This window comes from Suncus etruscus, chromosome 12 (genome assembly GCF_024139225.1).
Source record: "Suncus etruscus isolate mSunEtr1 chromosome 12, mSunEtr1.pri.cur, whole genome shotgun sequence".
Classification (NCBI taxonomy): domain Eukaryota; kingdom Metazoa; phylum Chordata; class Mammalia; order Eulipotyphla; family Soricidae; genus Suncus; species Suncus etruscus.
Genome location: NC_064859.1, coordinates 33,404,240 through 33,421,787, shown reverse-complemented (window position 1 = coordinate 33,421,787; position 17,548 = coordinate 33,404,240). Strand labels below are relative to the sequence as shown.

At 39.8% G+C, this 17,548-nt stretch overlaps 1 protein-coding gene across 1 annotated transcript in view; it reads right to left on the bottom strand.

Moving 5' to 3' along the window:
* XPO1 (exportin 1) overlaps nt 1–17,548 on the bottom strand; it is a 38,799-nt gene that overhangs the window by 4,152 nt on the left and 17,099 nt on the right. Inside the window, exons 4-19 of the mRNA XM_049784725.1 lie at nt 15,164–15,225; nt 14,233–14,277; nt 12,580–12,761; nt 11,421–11,469; nt 11,227–11,346; nt 10,664–10,792; nt 9,816–9,974; nt 8,157–8,354; nt 4,040–4,178; nt 3,714–3,895; nt 3,475–3,631; nt 2,984–3,147; nt 2,673–2,807; nt 1,801–1,984; nt 1,460–1,566; nt 421–615 (exon numbers count right to left, since the gene is read on the bottom strand). Of these exons, the coding sequence (XP_049640682.1) occupies nt 421–615; nt 1,460–1,566; nt 1,801–1,984; nt 2,673–2,807; nt 2,984–3,147; nt 3,475–3,631; nt 3,714–3,895; nt 4,040–4,178; nt 8,157–8,354; nt 9,816–9,974; nt 10,664–10,792; nt 11,227–11,346; nt 11,421–11,469; nt 12,580–12,761; nt 14,233–14,277; nt 15,164–15,225 (2,207 nt within the window). The remainder of the gene's footprint in view (nt 1–420; nt 616–1,459; nt 1,567–1,800; nt 1,985–2,672; nt 2,808–2,983; nt 3,148–3,474; nt 3,632–3,713; nt 3,896–4,039; nt 4,179–8,156; nt 8,355–9,815; nt 9,975–10,663; nt 10,793–11,226; nt 11,347–11,420; nt 11,470–12,579; nt 12,762–14,232; nt 14,278–15,163; nt 15,226–17,548) is intronic.

Here is a 17,548-nt window from a genome sequence, read left to right as displayed (position 1 = left end):
ATAATTAGATCTATTATATAAACACTTTTTTTTTTTTTTTTTTTTTGGTTTTTGGGTCACACCCAGCGGTGCTCAGGGGTTACTCCTGGCTGTCTGCTCAGAAATAGCTCCTGGCAGGCTCGGGGGACCATATGGGACACCGGGATTCGAACCAACCACCTTTGGTCCTGGAACGGCTGCTTGCAAGGCAAACACCGCTGTGCTATCTCTCCGGGCCCATATAAACACTCTTGACATTTTGATGACTGCTAAAGGATTTTTGCACACAATTACATGTAATTCTATTAAATTTTAATTTATAATGGTTAAAAAATAGAGGTGAAATCAAACTCCCAGAATAAGTGCTCTGTGTAAGAATTCTGCATTCAAGCTGAACCCAGAGTAGCCCATGATTGCATACATGAATTGTATATCACATACCTTATTTATCATATTCAATGTGCATTCAAAAACAGCATCAAATATTTGAGGTATTTCAGCTGTAATATGTCCTCCTAACTTATTGACAATAATAGCCATAGTACTAAGCACTTCTGGTTCTCTAGCAGCTGGGACATTTCTCTGATAATCAATGAGAACTGCATCCAACAGAGGAGGAACAAAATTTTCAGCTACCTGTTAAAAAGACACTTTTAAGTTTTAATCCTGACATTTATGTAAGACTTAGGTTGATAATTCTAGAAAAACAAGAGATCACAAAACACTGGGATGGACCAGAGACTTAGTCGTCTAATGCTATACTTATAATAAGGAAATTAAAGCTCCAAAATGACTAGCTAGAGCAAATGACTATGGCAAAATCAGAATAAAGATATGGCATGTGGGATGATTAAACCACAAGAAATATTCCTAATTAGTACTCTAGGCATTTTTGGACCACAGGGGATATTGGTTCTGAACACAGGTAAGCTGAATGCAAGACAAGCACCATATATGCCCGCAGTACCTCCTCAACTCATTCCTTTTATCAGAGGACTCTTCTTTCAGTTTGACTAACATTTACTCATCTGACAAGCAATTGCTTAAGATAATTTTTTTTCTCCGTGAAAAAGGGAGTAATAAGGAAGTACTAAGGAAGCCTCAGAAAGTTTGTGAAATTCTGAACTACGGTGTATCATAATCAAAGTAATGGGATGATATGAAATAAATCCAACTGGAGAGACATCAATCTATCTTTAAATTAGCTAAATGCATATGCAGATAAAATATGTCGTGAAGACTGTAAAAATGTAAAATACAGGGCTGGGCAGTGGCGCTAGAGGTAAGGTGCCTGCCTTGCCTGCGCTAGCCTTGGACAGACCGCGGTTCGATCCCCTGGTGTCCCATATGGTCTCCCAAGCCAGGAGCAACTTCTGAGCGCATAGCCAGGAGTAACCCCTGAGCATTACCGGGTGTGGCCCAAAAACCAAAAAAAAAAAGTAAAATACAATGTAAAAAAACAAAGTACAACATTTCTCACCATCTGTGGATCATTGGACCGGCTCACCCAACCAGATATTAACTTTAAAGTTTCCCTTTTCACTGTTCGCATACTTCTGATCAAGGGTTGCTTTGTAACCATCTCACCTAAAAAAAAAAAAAAAAAAAAAATGGAGAACACAACTTGACTCTGGATAGTTAAATGTAATTTGTTTTGACTCCAGTACCCCATATGTTCCCCCTCAAGCCTGACAAAAGTGATTCCTGAGTGCAGAGCCAGGAATAACCCCTGAGCACTAATAGGTGTGATTCAAAAGCCAAAAAATAAAGACATACAATGAAATATCCCATGCCACTCTACAATTGCTCCAAATCACTTACCATTAGCTTGGATAGCTGCAGAAATGTTTTCACTGAGGCACTTGTATACATTAAGCATATCTAAATAAATTCTTCCAAGTTGAATTACAAATGGATGTGTAACAGCTTTGCAGGCTCTCACATTCGTTTTTAATATGCTACCAAGCTGCTTTACTGTTTCAGGATCTTTAAGTATATCCACGTTCTGTGAAGAGAAAGTTGGCTTACACATAATTATCCTTGAGATAGTAGAGGGTTAGGATTGGTGTTTGCTTTCCTTGTAGCCAACCTGGGTTTGATCCCTGCCATCCCATATGATGCCCTGAGCATAGCCCAAACAAAAAAATAATATCCTTTTGTTGTTTTGGGGTCACATCTGGTGGTGCTCAAGGGACCATGTGGGGTGCCTAGGATTAAACTCAGGTATGCACCAATTGTATTGTAACACTAAAACTTTATTCAAAGTTTTAAATCATATTCTTTTTTTTTTTTTGGTTTTTGGAACACACCCAGGGGTTACTCCTGGCTCTACGCTCAGAGGACCATATGGAATGCCGAGATTTCGAACCACCATCCTTCTGTTTTTTTTCTTCTTTTGAATATTCGTAACATTTTAAATATTTAGAACAATTATAAGCTACCTCTAAAAATTTAACTTTCACTTTCTGATAGCAACTAATTCAAGTGAAAATGAATTTTTATGAAATATGACTTACAATAAAAATATTATTAAAATAAAGGAGGACATCTTCTGTAATATGAAATGATCTCCTAAGTTGTAAATTTAAATAAATGTTTACAATTAGAAAAAGATGATTTATGATTAATATGAACTTTCTTCTCAAATTCTAAAAATATAAAATTAAACAAAAAAAAAAATCAATACAACTTACTTTGGTTGCCTGCTGGATTATGCTGTCCCAAACTTGATTAGGTAATAGCATGTATTTCTCTATCAAATGTTCTTGTACTGTCTGGTCTGTTTGTGCACCAATCATGTAGCCAACAGCTTCATAAAATGTATGGACCTATTTAAGAAGGTATTATACTTTATGAATCAGTTAAAAAATAGAATATACCATGCAACTAATTTTCCTAAAATATTATTAGAAAATATATATAAAAGGCCAGCTCCTATAAAATTCTTAATTAAATTTTGACCTATACACGCACACTTTAAACAAATACTTATAGCTCCACATACCTGTTGAGGCTGAAGATCACAAATTATAGTATTAATGTTGTTTAATATCTCATCAATAAATGGCATCACTTCTCCAACTTGAACCTGAACAAAATGCCTGCGGCATTTTTGAGCTATTTTAATAAAAGTATCACAAGCCATGTCTTGGACTCCATCATGGGTCTCTGGCAAAACAAAACAAAACAAAAATTTTCAATTGGGCTGGAGCAATAGCACAAAAGGTAGAGAAACTGCCTTGCATGCAGCCAGGCAGGGTTCAAGACGTCGCATCTTCTCTGGTACCTAGAGCACTCCTAGAAGTAATTTCCCAGTGCAGAGCCTGTAGTAACCCCCTGAGCTCCACTGGGAGTGCTCCCCATCAAACAGAAGTTTTATACTTTGGTTCACAATCAGCTGTGCCAAGGATTGGCTTTCTACAAGATTAAGTACCTTATCTGTTACACTTATCTCTCTACCCTCTAAAATAATAAATTTAAAAAGGATTTACTTACCATGCATGAACTCAAAAAGCTTGTTAACCACAGTCTTCAAAAATTTCCAATGAGCTCTCAAAAATCGTGGATATTGACCTACAATGTACATGATATTTGATGCAATAATAGCTTTATTATCTTTGCCTCTTTTCTGTTCACATAATCCTAACAGATCCTGTAAAACAACAAAATTTCCATCAGTATCACAATAATATATACTTGCCTAATGACTCTAAGTCCATACACTATTTGCATACCTTTATAACAGTAACCAGAAATCGTTTCTCATCCTCTTCATGCATTGCTCCACTAATGGAGCCTATTGCCCAACACAACGTATTTAAATTTTTCCATGACCACTCTGTACCATTCACTTGATTGTGAAGTTTCTCAGTCATTATTCTTTCAGTATCTACATAATCCAGATGAGTAAGATAAACTACAAAGAAAAAAGAATTCCAAATGCTTAAAAAAAGATTTAAAAACAGTATTTAATAGAGCTATATACAAGTTTCAGAAACTTGTACATTAACATTTCATAAAAATTAATTGTACCCAAAACAAAAATTTCAAATGATCTTACCTAATGTTTCTCTCATATTCTTATACAAATTTATTGAATCTGTATCCTTCATGAATTCCCGCACAACTTCTCCCTGATCGTTTTCAACAACCAGTACTTCCTCTGGTTTAGCCATTCGGCTAACCATCAATAATCGAACCTGATGTAGGCCAAATTAAAAAAAAAAAAAAAAAAAAAAAAAAAAAGCTTAAGATGTGTACAGAACACCACACTAAATAGCCTAGTAAAGAAAATGCCAAGAATATTACATTTATGCAGTGTTTTAAAATTCAATTTTTTTTCTTTTTTGAACCTCATATCTCAGCAACCTAAGTCAAATTATACAGGGGAAAAAAATACAGGCACTGTTTTTATAATCATGGGATCAAATTTATTTCTCCAATGCCTTTTCCCCCATTTTTGAGCACCCACAGGTGCACTGGGATACAGCAAAGGCCTGAATCCCTAGGAGCAATACCAGAATATAGGTCCTTGCTTTTGTAAGCTACAACATCCTTTTCAAATCATGTATAGTCCACTAAGCACTGTTGGGATTAATTCCTGAACACAGAACCAGGTATAAACCCTAAGACATCAAGTATGCCACCCTGTTCTCCAAAGCACGCACTCCAGACCTTTGAATGTTATACGGCTTTCCAACATTCCTTAGTAGCTACTCTGAATTAAAAACCCTAGGTCAGGGGCCAGAGAGATAGCATGGAAGTAGAGCGTTTGCCTTGCATGCAGAGGAACAGTGGTTTGAATCCCAGCATCCCATCTGGTCCCCTAAGCCTGCCAGGAGCGATTTCTGAGCATAGAGCCAGGTGTAGTAACCCCTGAGCGCTGCCGGGTGTGACCCCCCCCCAAAAAAATAAACCTAGGTCAGTAGCTATTTCTGAGTTTAAATCTCCATGCAAACTTAAAAAAAAAAACAAAACACAGGTACATGGGTAATCTTCTGACTAAAAACTAGTGTGCTCTCTATCTACTCTGCCTATGTCTAGTGGTCACATATTCACCACACAATTGTCACAATACCAACAGACCAACTTCAATGCTTCACAATTAACCTCAGCATAGACACAAAAACAACAAAAATTCAAGGTACATCAATTTTTGAGAACTGAAGGTCCTGAGGTCTCTTGGAATAAAGGTGGATAGCACCCACACCCCCAAGCACTTCTTGAACCTCTAGCAGCCATACCAACATCCCACAACTGCTGCCAAGCAACCTCATTGGTACAGGTCCACAGGCCCTGGGGTTCCTAAAGCACATGGTTAAACAACATCCCTCAAAAGTTCACAATTCTAACTCTACTAGGAACACACCAAATTTGATAGAAAAGTAACATAGAAACCGAAACTAGGGGTCAGAGAGATAGCATGAGGTAAGGCATTTGCATTGCATGCAGAAGGACAGTAGTTCGTATCCCAGCATCCCGTATGGTCCCCAGACCTTGCCAGGAGCAAGTTCTGAGCATAGAGCCAGGAGTAACCCCTGAGTGCTGCTGGGTGTGACCAAACACATGCAAGGCAACCCTTCGCCCCCCCAACCACAGACACACAGACAGACAGATACACACACACACACACACACACACACACACACACACACACACACACACGAGCAAGTTCTGAGCATAGAGCCAGGAGTAACCCAAGTGCTGCTGTGTGTGACCAAACACACACACACACACACAAATAGTGGTCTGGAGAAATAATGTGGGGGTAGGGCGTTTGCCTTGCATGCAGAAGGACGGTGGTTCGAATCCCAGCATCCCACATGGTTCCCTGAGCTTGCCAGAAGTGATTTCTGAGCATAGAGCCCAGAGTACTGCCGGGTGTGTCATCCCACCCCCAAAAAAGCTTGCCACTTATGGGCCAACATGTTCATTTCCTAGCATGCCTATGCCCCCTAAGCCCACCAGCAATGATTCCGAGTACAAAACTAGAAATAACCTTTGACTCTGCTGGGTGTTAGCCCCACCAAAAAAAAAAAGAAAAAAAAAAAAGAAAAAAAAAAAAAAAAAACCTAGATGTTCAACTAGCAGGAACCAGCTAAGTAATAAGACTTAATAATGAGCCCCATTATGAGATGAAAGAATTTTAACAAATTTTCCTTTAGTTTTTTTGTGTTTTGTTTTGGGGTCACACCTGGCAGCACTCAAGGGGGTTACTCCTGGCTCTACACTCAGAAATCGTTCCTCGCAGGCTCAGGGGACTATATGGGATGCCGGGATTCGAACCACCATCCTTCTGCATGCAAGGCAAACACCCCAATTCCAGGCTATCTCTCTGGCCCCTATTTAGGTGTCTTTTGGATAACTCTATGGCATCTAGTTGTAATAAGCAACATAAAAAATTTGGTAATGATGGTAGAGGGAAGGTTAAATTAGTAGGAGTAGTAGTGCTGGAACATTGAATGCTAAAAAGAATTTTATTATGAACAGTTTTGTAAAGCATAGCATTGATAATTAGTAAAACCCCAAAACATAAGCTCTCTTTTAGTTTGTTATTGGGCCACACCCACCCACTGATGCCCAGGGCCAATTCCTGGCATTGTTCTCAGGGATCACTTGTGGGTCTGTCTATATTGTTCTCTACCCAATATACTACTGCTTGGGACTGCCCCCCAAATCACTATTTGAAAATGACATTTGCATGTGTGTTGTATTAAGCTACAATAGCCAAGATCTACAAATAACTCAAGTGCCCAGAATATAAGAGCAATCCCAGAACTGATTTTTATACACACCCACATACATAATATGGAATACTACTACAGCTGTAAGAAAAGATGCAATTAAAGCTCATGAAATTGAGGCTGGATAATGGGTAAGGCACTTGCCTTGCCTACAACCCAACTGGTTGTGATCACTAGCACCCCACAGGGTGCCCAGAGCACTGTTCGGTGTGTATGATTCCTGAGTGTATAGCCAAGATTAATTTCTAACCATTGCCACATGTGACCCAAAAACTAAAGAGATGAAATCACAAATCATACAATTAGTTGAAAGGTGATTAAACAAGAGTGTGATCTTGATGAGCAAAGACAGGGGTGAAGGGACAAATAACAGATGATCTACAATCACGATGCTCAGGTTACTCCTGGCTCTGTACTAATCATCCATGGGTAGAAACATGTAAAGCAAATAAGTGCCCAATCTACTGTTTTTATCTCTGGTCCACATCCTCTCTAGAGAAACATATTAAAGGAGTACCAACTAGTAACAGAACTGAGTCAGCCAAGAGTGCTGCTATGCCTGAAATTTTATTAACACAGCATTGTAAATTAGTTTTATTTTTAGCTTTTTTTTTTTTTTTTTTGGTTTTTGGTTTTTGGGCCACACCCGGCACTGCTCAGGGTTACTCCTGGCTGTCTGCTCAGAAATAGCTCCTGGCAGGTTCAGGGGGCCATATGGGACACCAGGATTCGAACCAACCACCTTTGGTCCTGGATCGGCTGCTTGCAAGGCAAACACGCTATGCTATCTCTCCGAACCCTTATTTTTAGCTTTTTATGACACTTGGTGGTAATCAGGACCATGCAGAATCAATGATCAAACCTGGAGCTCCTTCACATGCAAAGAATGTGCCTCAGCTCTTTAAGCCATCAACCAGGCCCAAAGGTTGGTTTGTTTTTGTTATTGGGCCACACCTGGGGGTGCTCAGGGGTTACTCCTGGCTATCTGCTCAGAAATAGCCCCTGGCAGGCAAAGGGGACCGACCACCTTAGGTCCTGGGTCAGCTGCTTGCAGGGCAAGCATTTGTAGCTGTGCTATCTCTCTGGCCCCAAAGTTTTGTTTTTTTTTTTTTTTTTTTTGGTTTTTGGGCCACACCCGGTGGTGCTCAGGGGTTACTCCTGGCTATCTGCTCAGAAATAGCTCCTGGCAGGCATGGGGGACCATACGGGACACCAAGATTCGAACCAACCACCTTAGGTCCTGGATCGGCTCCACCGCTGTGCTATCTCTCCGGGCCCAAAGGTTTTGTTTTTAACACACAAAAAAGTTGTTAGATTTTATTTCTGTGGCCCTTTGTATATATTAGCAAAACAAAAAAAAGCAGCCTTTGCATTCCATCTTCAAAAACACAGTAAACATCAGAAAGAACATTTAAACACCCACTTGATTGTTACCTTGGATAACACAGGCAAATACAACTGTCTTCTGGGAGGAACATCAAAATGCTGACTTCCAGATAACAATGGAGAGGTGGATGTTGAGAATGGGCTTTCTCTGTAGAGTTCAGCTGCCAAGTGATTCCAGTACTCAAGACAAATCTTAAAAATTTCTGTTTCCTCCACTTCTGATACCAACAACATATAATGAAGAGCCTATAGAGGAGATCAAAACAATTAAATAATCCTGACATCAGTATTCAAGCACAAATAGCCTTTTTTTTTTTTTTTTTTTTTTTTGGTTTTTGGGTCACACCCGACCGCGCTCAGGGGTTACTTCTGGCTCTATGCTCAGAAGTTGCTCCTGGCAGGCTCAGGGGACCATATGGGATGCCGGGATTCGAACCACCAACCTTCTGCATGCAAGGCAAACACTTTACCTCCATGCTATCTCTCCGGCCCCACAAATAGCCTTTTATTTAATACATTACCAGCTGTATTCAGGGTTTATTTCCTGGCTCTGGCTCAGGGATCATATGGGCTGGTGAGGATCAAACCCAGGATAACCATATGAAAAACAAGGGTTTTATGCACTACGTTATCTCACTGGCCCAGAATGCAACAAGAAGCAAACTGTGCCCTCTTTTGCATTCTAAAAGTATAATTAATTCAAATATTTCTTAGCTGTTCCATCAATACTAATTAGATTTTTTTTTTTTTTTTGGTTTTTGGGACACAACCGGCAGCACTCAGAGGTTACTCCTGGCTCTATGCTCAGAAATCGCTCCTGGCGGGCTCAGGGGACCATATGGGATGCTGGCAATCGAATTGCATGCATGCATGCAAGGCAAACGCTCTATTTCCATGCTATCTCTCTGGCCCCCTAATTTAAATTTTTTCTCTCCCCACAATTTTTTTTAAATTAACTTAAAGGTTAGATCTCTGGCATCACATATGGGTCCCCTGAGCACCACCAGGAATAACTAATGAGTGCTCCATTAAGTCGCTTTTAACATTAACAAGGAAAGGGTGTAAACTACATTTCCCATCTACTGATGAATCGAAAAAGAAAATGTGTGTACTAGCCACAAAAAATAATGTGCAGGCAGACACTAATATAAACAAACCCTGAAAACACAGTAGTGTATGAGTCCAATAGATCATATATCTATTGATCTGAAAAGTTTAGAACAGGCAAACCCAGCAAAAGGCGAAATTAGTAGCTTCTAGGAGCTAGAGACAGAGTGGAATTAGGGAATGACAGACTGCTTTTGGGTCACACAGACCAATGTGTGATGCTGAGGATAGAACCCTAATCAACTAAATGCAAAACAAGTGCCTTAACTTACTGTACTATCACACTGGCCTTGGTATTACTTTTAAAAAACAAAAATTTGTTTTAGGACCAGACCTGGTTGTGCTCAGGTCTTACGTAGTGCTAGGGAATCATACCCCAACCAGTCATATATAAAGCAAGATAGCTACACTATCGTTTCTCAGATCTGTAGAAGCACGTTTTGTTTTTGATCCAAAACTGGTGGTGCTTAAATTTTCCTGCTGGACAATTATTTGATGCTGGGATAGAACCCAGGTTGGCTGCAGACAAGACAAGTGTCCTACTTTTTAAAATAAGTTACTTAAAATAGAGAATTTCAGAAGACACTCCAATAAACTTACCTCCATGAGTGTTTCCCTGAGATTTAATCTTTTTTCTATAAGCTGACCATGTTCTTTAAGAAAAGTGCAGAGAAACAAACTAAGATTTTGAATAAAGTTCTGCTCATCATCTTTTCCATTTGAGTATGCAAGTCGAATATTGGTATTTAAAGGAAGCATCTGCAAAATTAAAAGCAACTCATAATACAAATCATGTAACAGGACAGTAAGGTCCTAAAAGCCCCAAACTATTTCATTTAGAAAAAGTTAGATCATTCTTTATTAAACCTGTTATTCTACTATACTACTTTGACATTTACATACCTAACATTGGATTGATTTTTAAATGACACAAATTTTTTGGGGGGGATCACACCCGGTGGCACTCAAGGGTTACTCCTGGCTCTGTGCTCAGAAATCACTCCTGGCAGGCACGGGGGACCATATGGGATGCCAGGGTTTGAAACACCATCGCCCTTAATTGGCTGTACAAGACAAATGCCCTACTGTTGTACTATCTCTCCAGCCCTAAATGATGCAAATTTAAAGTTTCCTAAAAATCATGGTTGAATTAAAGTATTATTCATTACAGTACTTTTTTCTTGGGGGGGGGGGTTGGGCCACTCCCAGCGGTGCTCAGGGGTCACTCCTGGCTATCTGCTCAGAAATCGCTCCTAGCAGCACGGGGACCATATGGGACGTCGGGATTCGAACCACCACCACCCTTCTGCATGAAAGGCAAAGGCCCTACTTCCATGTCACCTCTCCGGTCCATACCATCATGTTTTAAGTTATACTATAATTAATTCCAACCCAGTATGTTTCAATGCAATACTGTCATTTAGTTTTGATCTATAGTGTCACATTACCTGTTTTAGCTGCATCATTGTCAGAGTAAATAATGTTACAAACTGTTCCTCATATTGGCTTACAATCACACCAGCAATCTCAGTGAGGCACTTCAGAGAGACATTCCGAAACATAGGAACATTCAGGAACTATTTTAATAAAAGGAAGCATAAAATTAAGTGTTCAATGGCAACTCAGTAAGCATAAAAATCCTAATAAAGGAACATATTTATTCATCTGATCATATGTATAAACATACCAAATAAACTGTATACATGTTAATGTGCAAAATACTTCCTTGCAATACTGCTGACAACCATTTAAACTGGCTATCTGTAAAATGATGCTTCCAATATTGTAGAATGCTTATTCTAATTGAACAACATTACAAATGAAGGAAATGGGAGTGGGGGGCAAAGGGCTGTCAAGACTCAACTAATTTAGCAGTAACTGTGATGTGAAAGGAGTGATTGGAATGTAGAATTGTACCCCTAAAGCTTATAACTAACATTAAAATGTATAGCCATAGTTTATCTCAAAATAAGCTACCCAGTGATATACAACTAAAATGCATTCACTATACCTTATAAATTAGTGTACTGATTAACTTGGTCTCAAATATATAACCCAGAGGAATCCAGTTAAGAAATCTCAGCAATGTTTCCAAAGTTGCATGTACAAGTGGAGCATTTTGGGAATTTTCCTGCAAAAACATTCCTATGATTAATTTTCTTCCTAAAATCAATGGTCATTTTAAAAGACAATAAAGTCACTTACCATCACAAACTGACACAGCTGAAAAATTTGTGAGAATTCATTGCACATACTAAAAAGAAAGAAAATGAGCTTAGAAGATAGTAATAACTATTTCACACTAACAATTTGATCATAAAATTATCTAAAATAATCTTGATTTCATTAAAAATATTAAGTCATTAACACAGTGTGTCATTACCCTTTTGGAAAAAAAATTAAGAAGTGGTGGTTTTTTGGTTCGTTTTGGGGGACACACCAGCAGTGCATCGAGGGTCATATAGGATTCTAGGCATCAAATACAGGTTAGCCCCCAGACAAAACTAACACCCTATCCTCTGTACTATTGTTTTGGTCCCATGTTCCAAATCTTAAACTTTATAACAACCTTAAGTAAAAATTATAAACGCTAAAGCTAGTTTGAGATTATGAAAAATACAGAACTGTGGGTAAGAATAGAACACAGGTTGCCAGCCAAGCATAAGGTCCCAAGCTCGATTCCAAACCCCAGAAAATGAACAGCAAAAAAATCCACAAAACACTGCTGTGCTCTAAGGATCCACCCAAGCCCAAGCTGTTATCACTAAGCTGAAGAAATGGAAGTATAGCTTTTTTTTTTTTTTTTTTTTGGTTTTTGGGCCACACCCGGCGATGCTCAGGGTTACTCCTGGCTGTCTGCTCAGAAATAGCTCCTGTCAGGCACGGGGGACCATATGGGACACCGGGATTCGAACCAACCACCTTTGGTCCTGGATTGGCTGCTTGCAAGGCAAACGCCGCTGTGCTATCTCTACGGGCCCAAGTATAGCATTTTTTAATAGTTAACCATGAGGATCCCCCAAGGTTTGAGTAGTTAAATTATTATTTTCCTTAAAATATCAAATTATACATTGTATGAAACTTATTCCAATGAGTCCCTGGGAGCTTTTAAAAATATAATACACTTATGCATATGATACATGAGATTATCTTTTGTCAACATATTAACACTTGCCCTTCAATACCAGTCATAGTTCGAATTTTGACATAAAATTAGGCTCATATTCGATCTGAATTTGCAATTTATCTACATATAAGTTAACATATTAATGATCAACAGCTCCCTAAAAACTTACACCCTACTTCCAAATTCCTTGAAAGCATTTGATATAAAAAAGAATTCTAAAACGGAACAATTACTTGCCTGTCTTTTAAATGTTTTGCTTTCACTTGAGTTATCTGTCCACTAGAGAAATCAAATACTTCTTCACTTAAGAGTTTAAGAATCACCATATTATTCTGACAGAGACTTTCACTTGTCCTACTTGCCCCAACAATATCACTGATAAAGGTTGGCCAGTGTTTGGGCCATTCTTGTTTCAGTATCTAAAAATAAGATATAAAACATTGATTTCATTCTGCTTGTCAAGGACAGATAAAACAAACTTTAAAGAAATTATGTAATACTAAAAGCAGGATCAATAGCAAAGGTATTTGATTTTTTTCCTCATTAAGACAGAAAATGCCAATTTGTATAGAATATCTAAGTAGAAAGCAACAGCACAGATTAAGCTCTCTCTGCTATAAATGTCATATGACTCCTCTCAATGGCTTACTGCAGGGGTCTCAAACTCAATTTACCTGCGGGCCGCAGGAGGCAAAGTCAGTAGTAAGCCTTGAACATTGGGGGGTGTGACCCAAACAACTAAAACAAAACAAAAAAAGATTCCTCTAGGGCAGGGCCACAAAATGCTGTGCAGAGGGCCGTTTGAGGCCCACAGCCCGCGAGTTTGAGACCCCTGGCTTAAAGGGAACACATAGCAGAATTTACCAGATGTACAAAGATCTAATTCTTAAGCAATAAAAAACATGTAGAAAGTAATATTCATTGATTGGAAATCTGAGCATTCAAAGAGCAGGGTTTGCACACAATTTTAGAGGGTTGAGAGGAATTATAATTGGAGATGGAAATAATAATTGACTAAATGTTCCTAACTTTTGAACTGTGGGAGTAGGCTCAGATGAATGGGACTAAGACACACCTGGCAGTGCTCAGCACATATGCACAGAATCCAAAAGGGCTGGTTACAAGTAAGGCAAGCATCTTTACCCTTTAACTCTTTCTGTAGTCCCATTTCTTTTTTTCTTTTTTTTTTTTTTTGGTTTTTGGGCCACACCCGTTTGACGCTCAGGGGTTACTCCTGGCTATGTGCTCAGAAATCGCCCCTGGCTTGGGGGGACCATATGGGACACCGGGGGATCGAACCTCGGTCCGTTCCTTGGTAGCGCTTACAAGGCAGACACCTTATCTCCAGCGCCACCTTCCCGGCCCCTGTAGTACCATTTCTATAGTCAGTATTGTTCTGTTAGGCATTTCCCAGCGTAAGTGCATAATAACTAACTCCGCTCCCACCATCTGAAATAAGGCCCTCACTTCATCTCCATAATGGTTTTTTGTTTTTGGGTCACAACCAGCAGCGCTCAGGGGCTACTCCTGGCTCTATGCTTAGAAATCATCCCTAACAGGTTTGGGGGACCATATGGGACACCAGGATTCGAACACCATCCTTCTGCATGCAAGGCAAACGCCTTGCCTGCTGTGCTATCTCTCTCGACCCTCCATTAGGTACTTTTAATGTTATTAGAAAGGAATAAATTAATTTAAAAAATCTCTATTATCAGAACACACAGACTGTTTGAAATTCTAACATGTAAGAATCAATGAAATAGATGCTGAATTAAAAGAAAAGATTTTGTGAATCAAGACTGAAATGGGAAGGGGATAAAAAGGTTATATTATACTGGTTGAAAATGTAATTCTTATGAAGGAAATAGTGAACTGAAAACAAAAACTTACCTGAACAAGAATCATATTTAATTTCCCGATATATACTTTTTCCTTCTAAGGAAAGAAAAAGACTTATATTAAACCAAAATGGGTGCAATAAAAGGAATGGAGATATAGAAATCTGGGAATTCAAAGAGCAGGGTTTACTATATGCCTCACATTGATCTCTAGAGCACACTTTTTTTTTTTTTGGTTTATGGGCCACACCCATTTGATGCTCAGGGGTTACTCCTGGCTATGCGCTCAGAAATTGCCCCTGGCATATGGGACGCGGGGGGGGGGGGGGGGGGGGGGGGATCAAACCGCTGTCCATCCTATGCTAGCGCTTGCAAGGCAGACACTTTACCTCTAGCGCCACCTTCCCGGCCCCTCTAGTGCACACTTAACGCACACAAAACAGGTGTAAGGAAATGCAAGGCTAGATAAAACTCATTGAGAAAAAATAAGTACAGACTTGATATAACTTATTGTAACCATATGTATCTAGGACAAAGTAAGCTTTATTCTTTTTTGTTTTGGGGCCACACCTGGCACTGCTCAGGGTTACTCAGGGTTACTGTTCTCCACCCAGAATCACTCCTGGAGGGCATAGGGTACATATGGGATTGCCAGAAATCAAACCCAAGTATTATGTAAGGCAAGAGCCCTACCCACTATATTAGAGACAGAAGTTGGTTTAACTTGAATGTTCAGCATTTCAATGATTTTTTTTTTTTTTTGGTTTTTCGGGCCACACCTGTTTGATGCTCAGGGGTTACTCCTGGCTAAATGCTCAGAAATTGCCCCTGGCTTGGGGGGAACATATGGGACGCCGGGGGATCGAACCGTGGTCCTTCCTTGGCTAGCGCTTGCAAGGCAGACACCTTACCTCTAGCGCCACCTCGCTGGCCCCCATTTCAATGATTTTACTTTCTCATTATCTCCCAATAAAAGTTCTTACCTCTACACAAGTCGGATCAGATGATGTCTTAATAATGAGGCCAACAACATATTTTTTAATTCCTAAAAAAAAAAAAAAGTCAACACTTTAATTTTTAGCAACAAAGGGACTGGAAAAGAGAAATTAATAGAAACCAGATAATGCAGTAAATGATGGCTTTATAGAAAAAAATTGTCATTAAAGTTTATAGAACTGGGGCCCGGAGAGATAGCACAGCGGTGTTTGCCTTGCAAGCAGCTGATCCAGGACCAAAGGTGGTTGGTTCGAATCCCGGTGTCCCATATGGTCCCCCGTGCCTGCCAGGAGCTATTTCTGAGCAGACAGCCAGGAGTAACCCCTGAGCACCGCCGGGTGTGGCCCAAAAACCAAAAAAAAAAAAAAAGTTTATAGAACTGGGTGGAGATGGAACTCAACAACATGCTTCACATGTTTGAGACAGTTAATTACTAGCAAGGACATGTGAAATAACAAAACATCATCTTATTTTATTGGCTAAACACCCAAAGATGTACACAATAGACAGTATAAACCTATGTAAAATATCTTTAAGGAAAGATAGAACATCTGATTCCAAGTATCCCATTTGGTCATCCACCACTGCACCACAAAATCACTTAACAAATTAGCAGGAAAAGACAAAAACTAAATGTAGAAGGAGAAATAAACAATATATAATAAACAAATATACCATTTAAGTAGGGTAATTCATTAGGTAATTCTATAATCACATTTAGAATCATATTAAAAACTACTCCCTTCCCATGTGTCCACAACCTTTTTTTTTTTTTTTTTTTTTTTGGGTCACACCTGGCAGTGCTCAGGGGTTATTCCTGGCTCCAGGCTCAGAAATTGCTCCTGGCAGGCACAGGGGACCATATGGGGCCCCGGGATTCGAACCGATGACCTCCTGCATGAAAGGCAAACGCCTTACCTCCATGCTATCTCTCCGGCCCTGTCCACAACCTTTTTACATTTAATAAAAACAAAACATAATTCTGGGTAGTTCAGCAGATAGGGGACTTGTCTTGCCTTCAACTAACCCTTCAACTAAGATCCCAGGCACCTCATCAGGTCCCCCAAACACCATATTTCTTTTTTTTTTTTTTTTTTTTTGTGGTTTTTGGGTCACACCCGGCAGTGCTCAGGGGTTATTCCTGGCTCCAGACTCAGAAATTGCTCCTGGCAGGCACGGGGGGACCATATGGGACGCCGGGATTTGAACCGATGACCTCCTGAATGAAAGGCAAACACCTTACCTCTACGCTATCTCTCCGGCCCCAACACCATATTTCTAAATCCTGAGCAAGGCAGGTATGCCTTTCCCCATCCCAAAAAGGAAAGACTCTGGTATTCTTTTTATATTCATCAATATCATTAAGATTCCCTAAAAAAATAATAAAATAGGGCCAGAATGATAGCACAGTGGGTAGGGCATTTGCCTTGCACACAGCAGACCCAAGTTCGATCCCCAGCATCCCAGGAGCAATTTCTGAGTGCAGAGTCAAGAATAAACCCAAAGCAACACTACATGTGCCCCCTCCAAAAAAGGGGGGAGAGAGAGAATGTGTGTGTGTGTGTGTGTGTGTGTGTGTGTATAAAATACAATGAAAGACTAAAGATCTCTTGAAACAATACAGGAAATATTCAACTTCAAACAAACAAAAAAATCCATAGCTTTCTAAGATTAAGTAAAGGCATAATTCAACATTTTTTCCTTTAAAGGCTCTTTGCATTAATCTTCCCCTCTTTTAGGATTCAGAAATTCATCTGTATAGAAGGATCAAAAGGTCAAATAAAAGCTTTACTTTCTATGAACTGCAATTTTAATGGTATAATTCGTATCAATTTAGAAAGACTAGGTAGGGGGCCAGAGAGAATAGCACAGCAGTAGGGTGTTTGCCTTGTATGCAGCTAACCCAGGACCAACAATAGTGGTTCAAATCCCAGCATCCCATATGGTCCCCTGAGCAAGCCAGGGACAATTTGTGAGCACAGAGCCAGGAGCAACACCTGAGTGTCACCGGGTATGATCCAAAAACCGAACCTAAAACAAACCAAAAAAAGGTAGAAAGTCTAAATGTTGGGGGGTAGAGTGATAGGCACAGTGAGTAGGGAAATTTGCCATGCACGCAATCAACCTGCTTTTGATCCCTGGCTTTCTACATTGTGCCCTGAGCCTGCCAGGAGTGATTTCTGGGCCAGGAATAATTCCAAAGCACATCCGGGTATGGCCAAACACCCACAAATGTGGGGCTTGGGTGATAGGTAGGGTGTTTGCCATGCATGCAAATCCACCTGGGTTTGATCTATGGCATTCCATATGGTCCCTCATCCTGCCAGAAGTGATTTTTCAGTGTAGAACCAGGAGTAACACTTGTGTGTCAC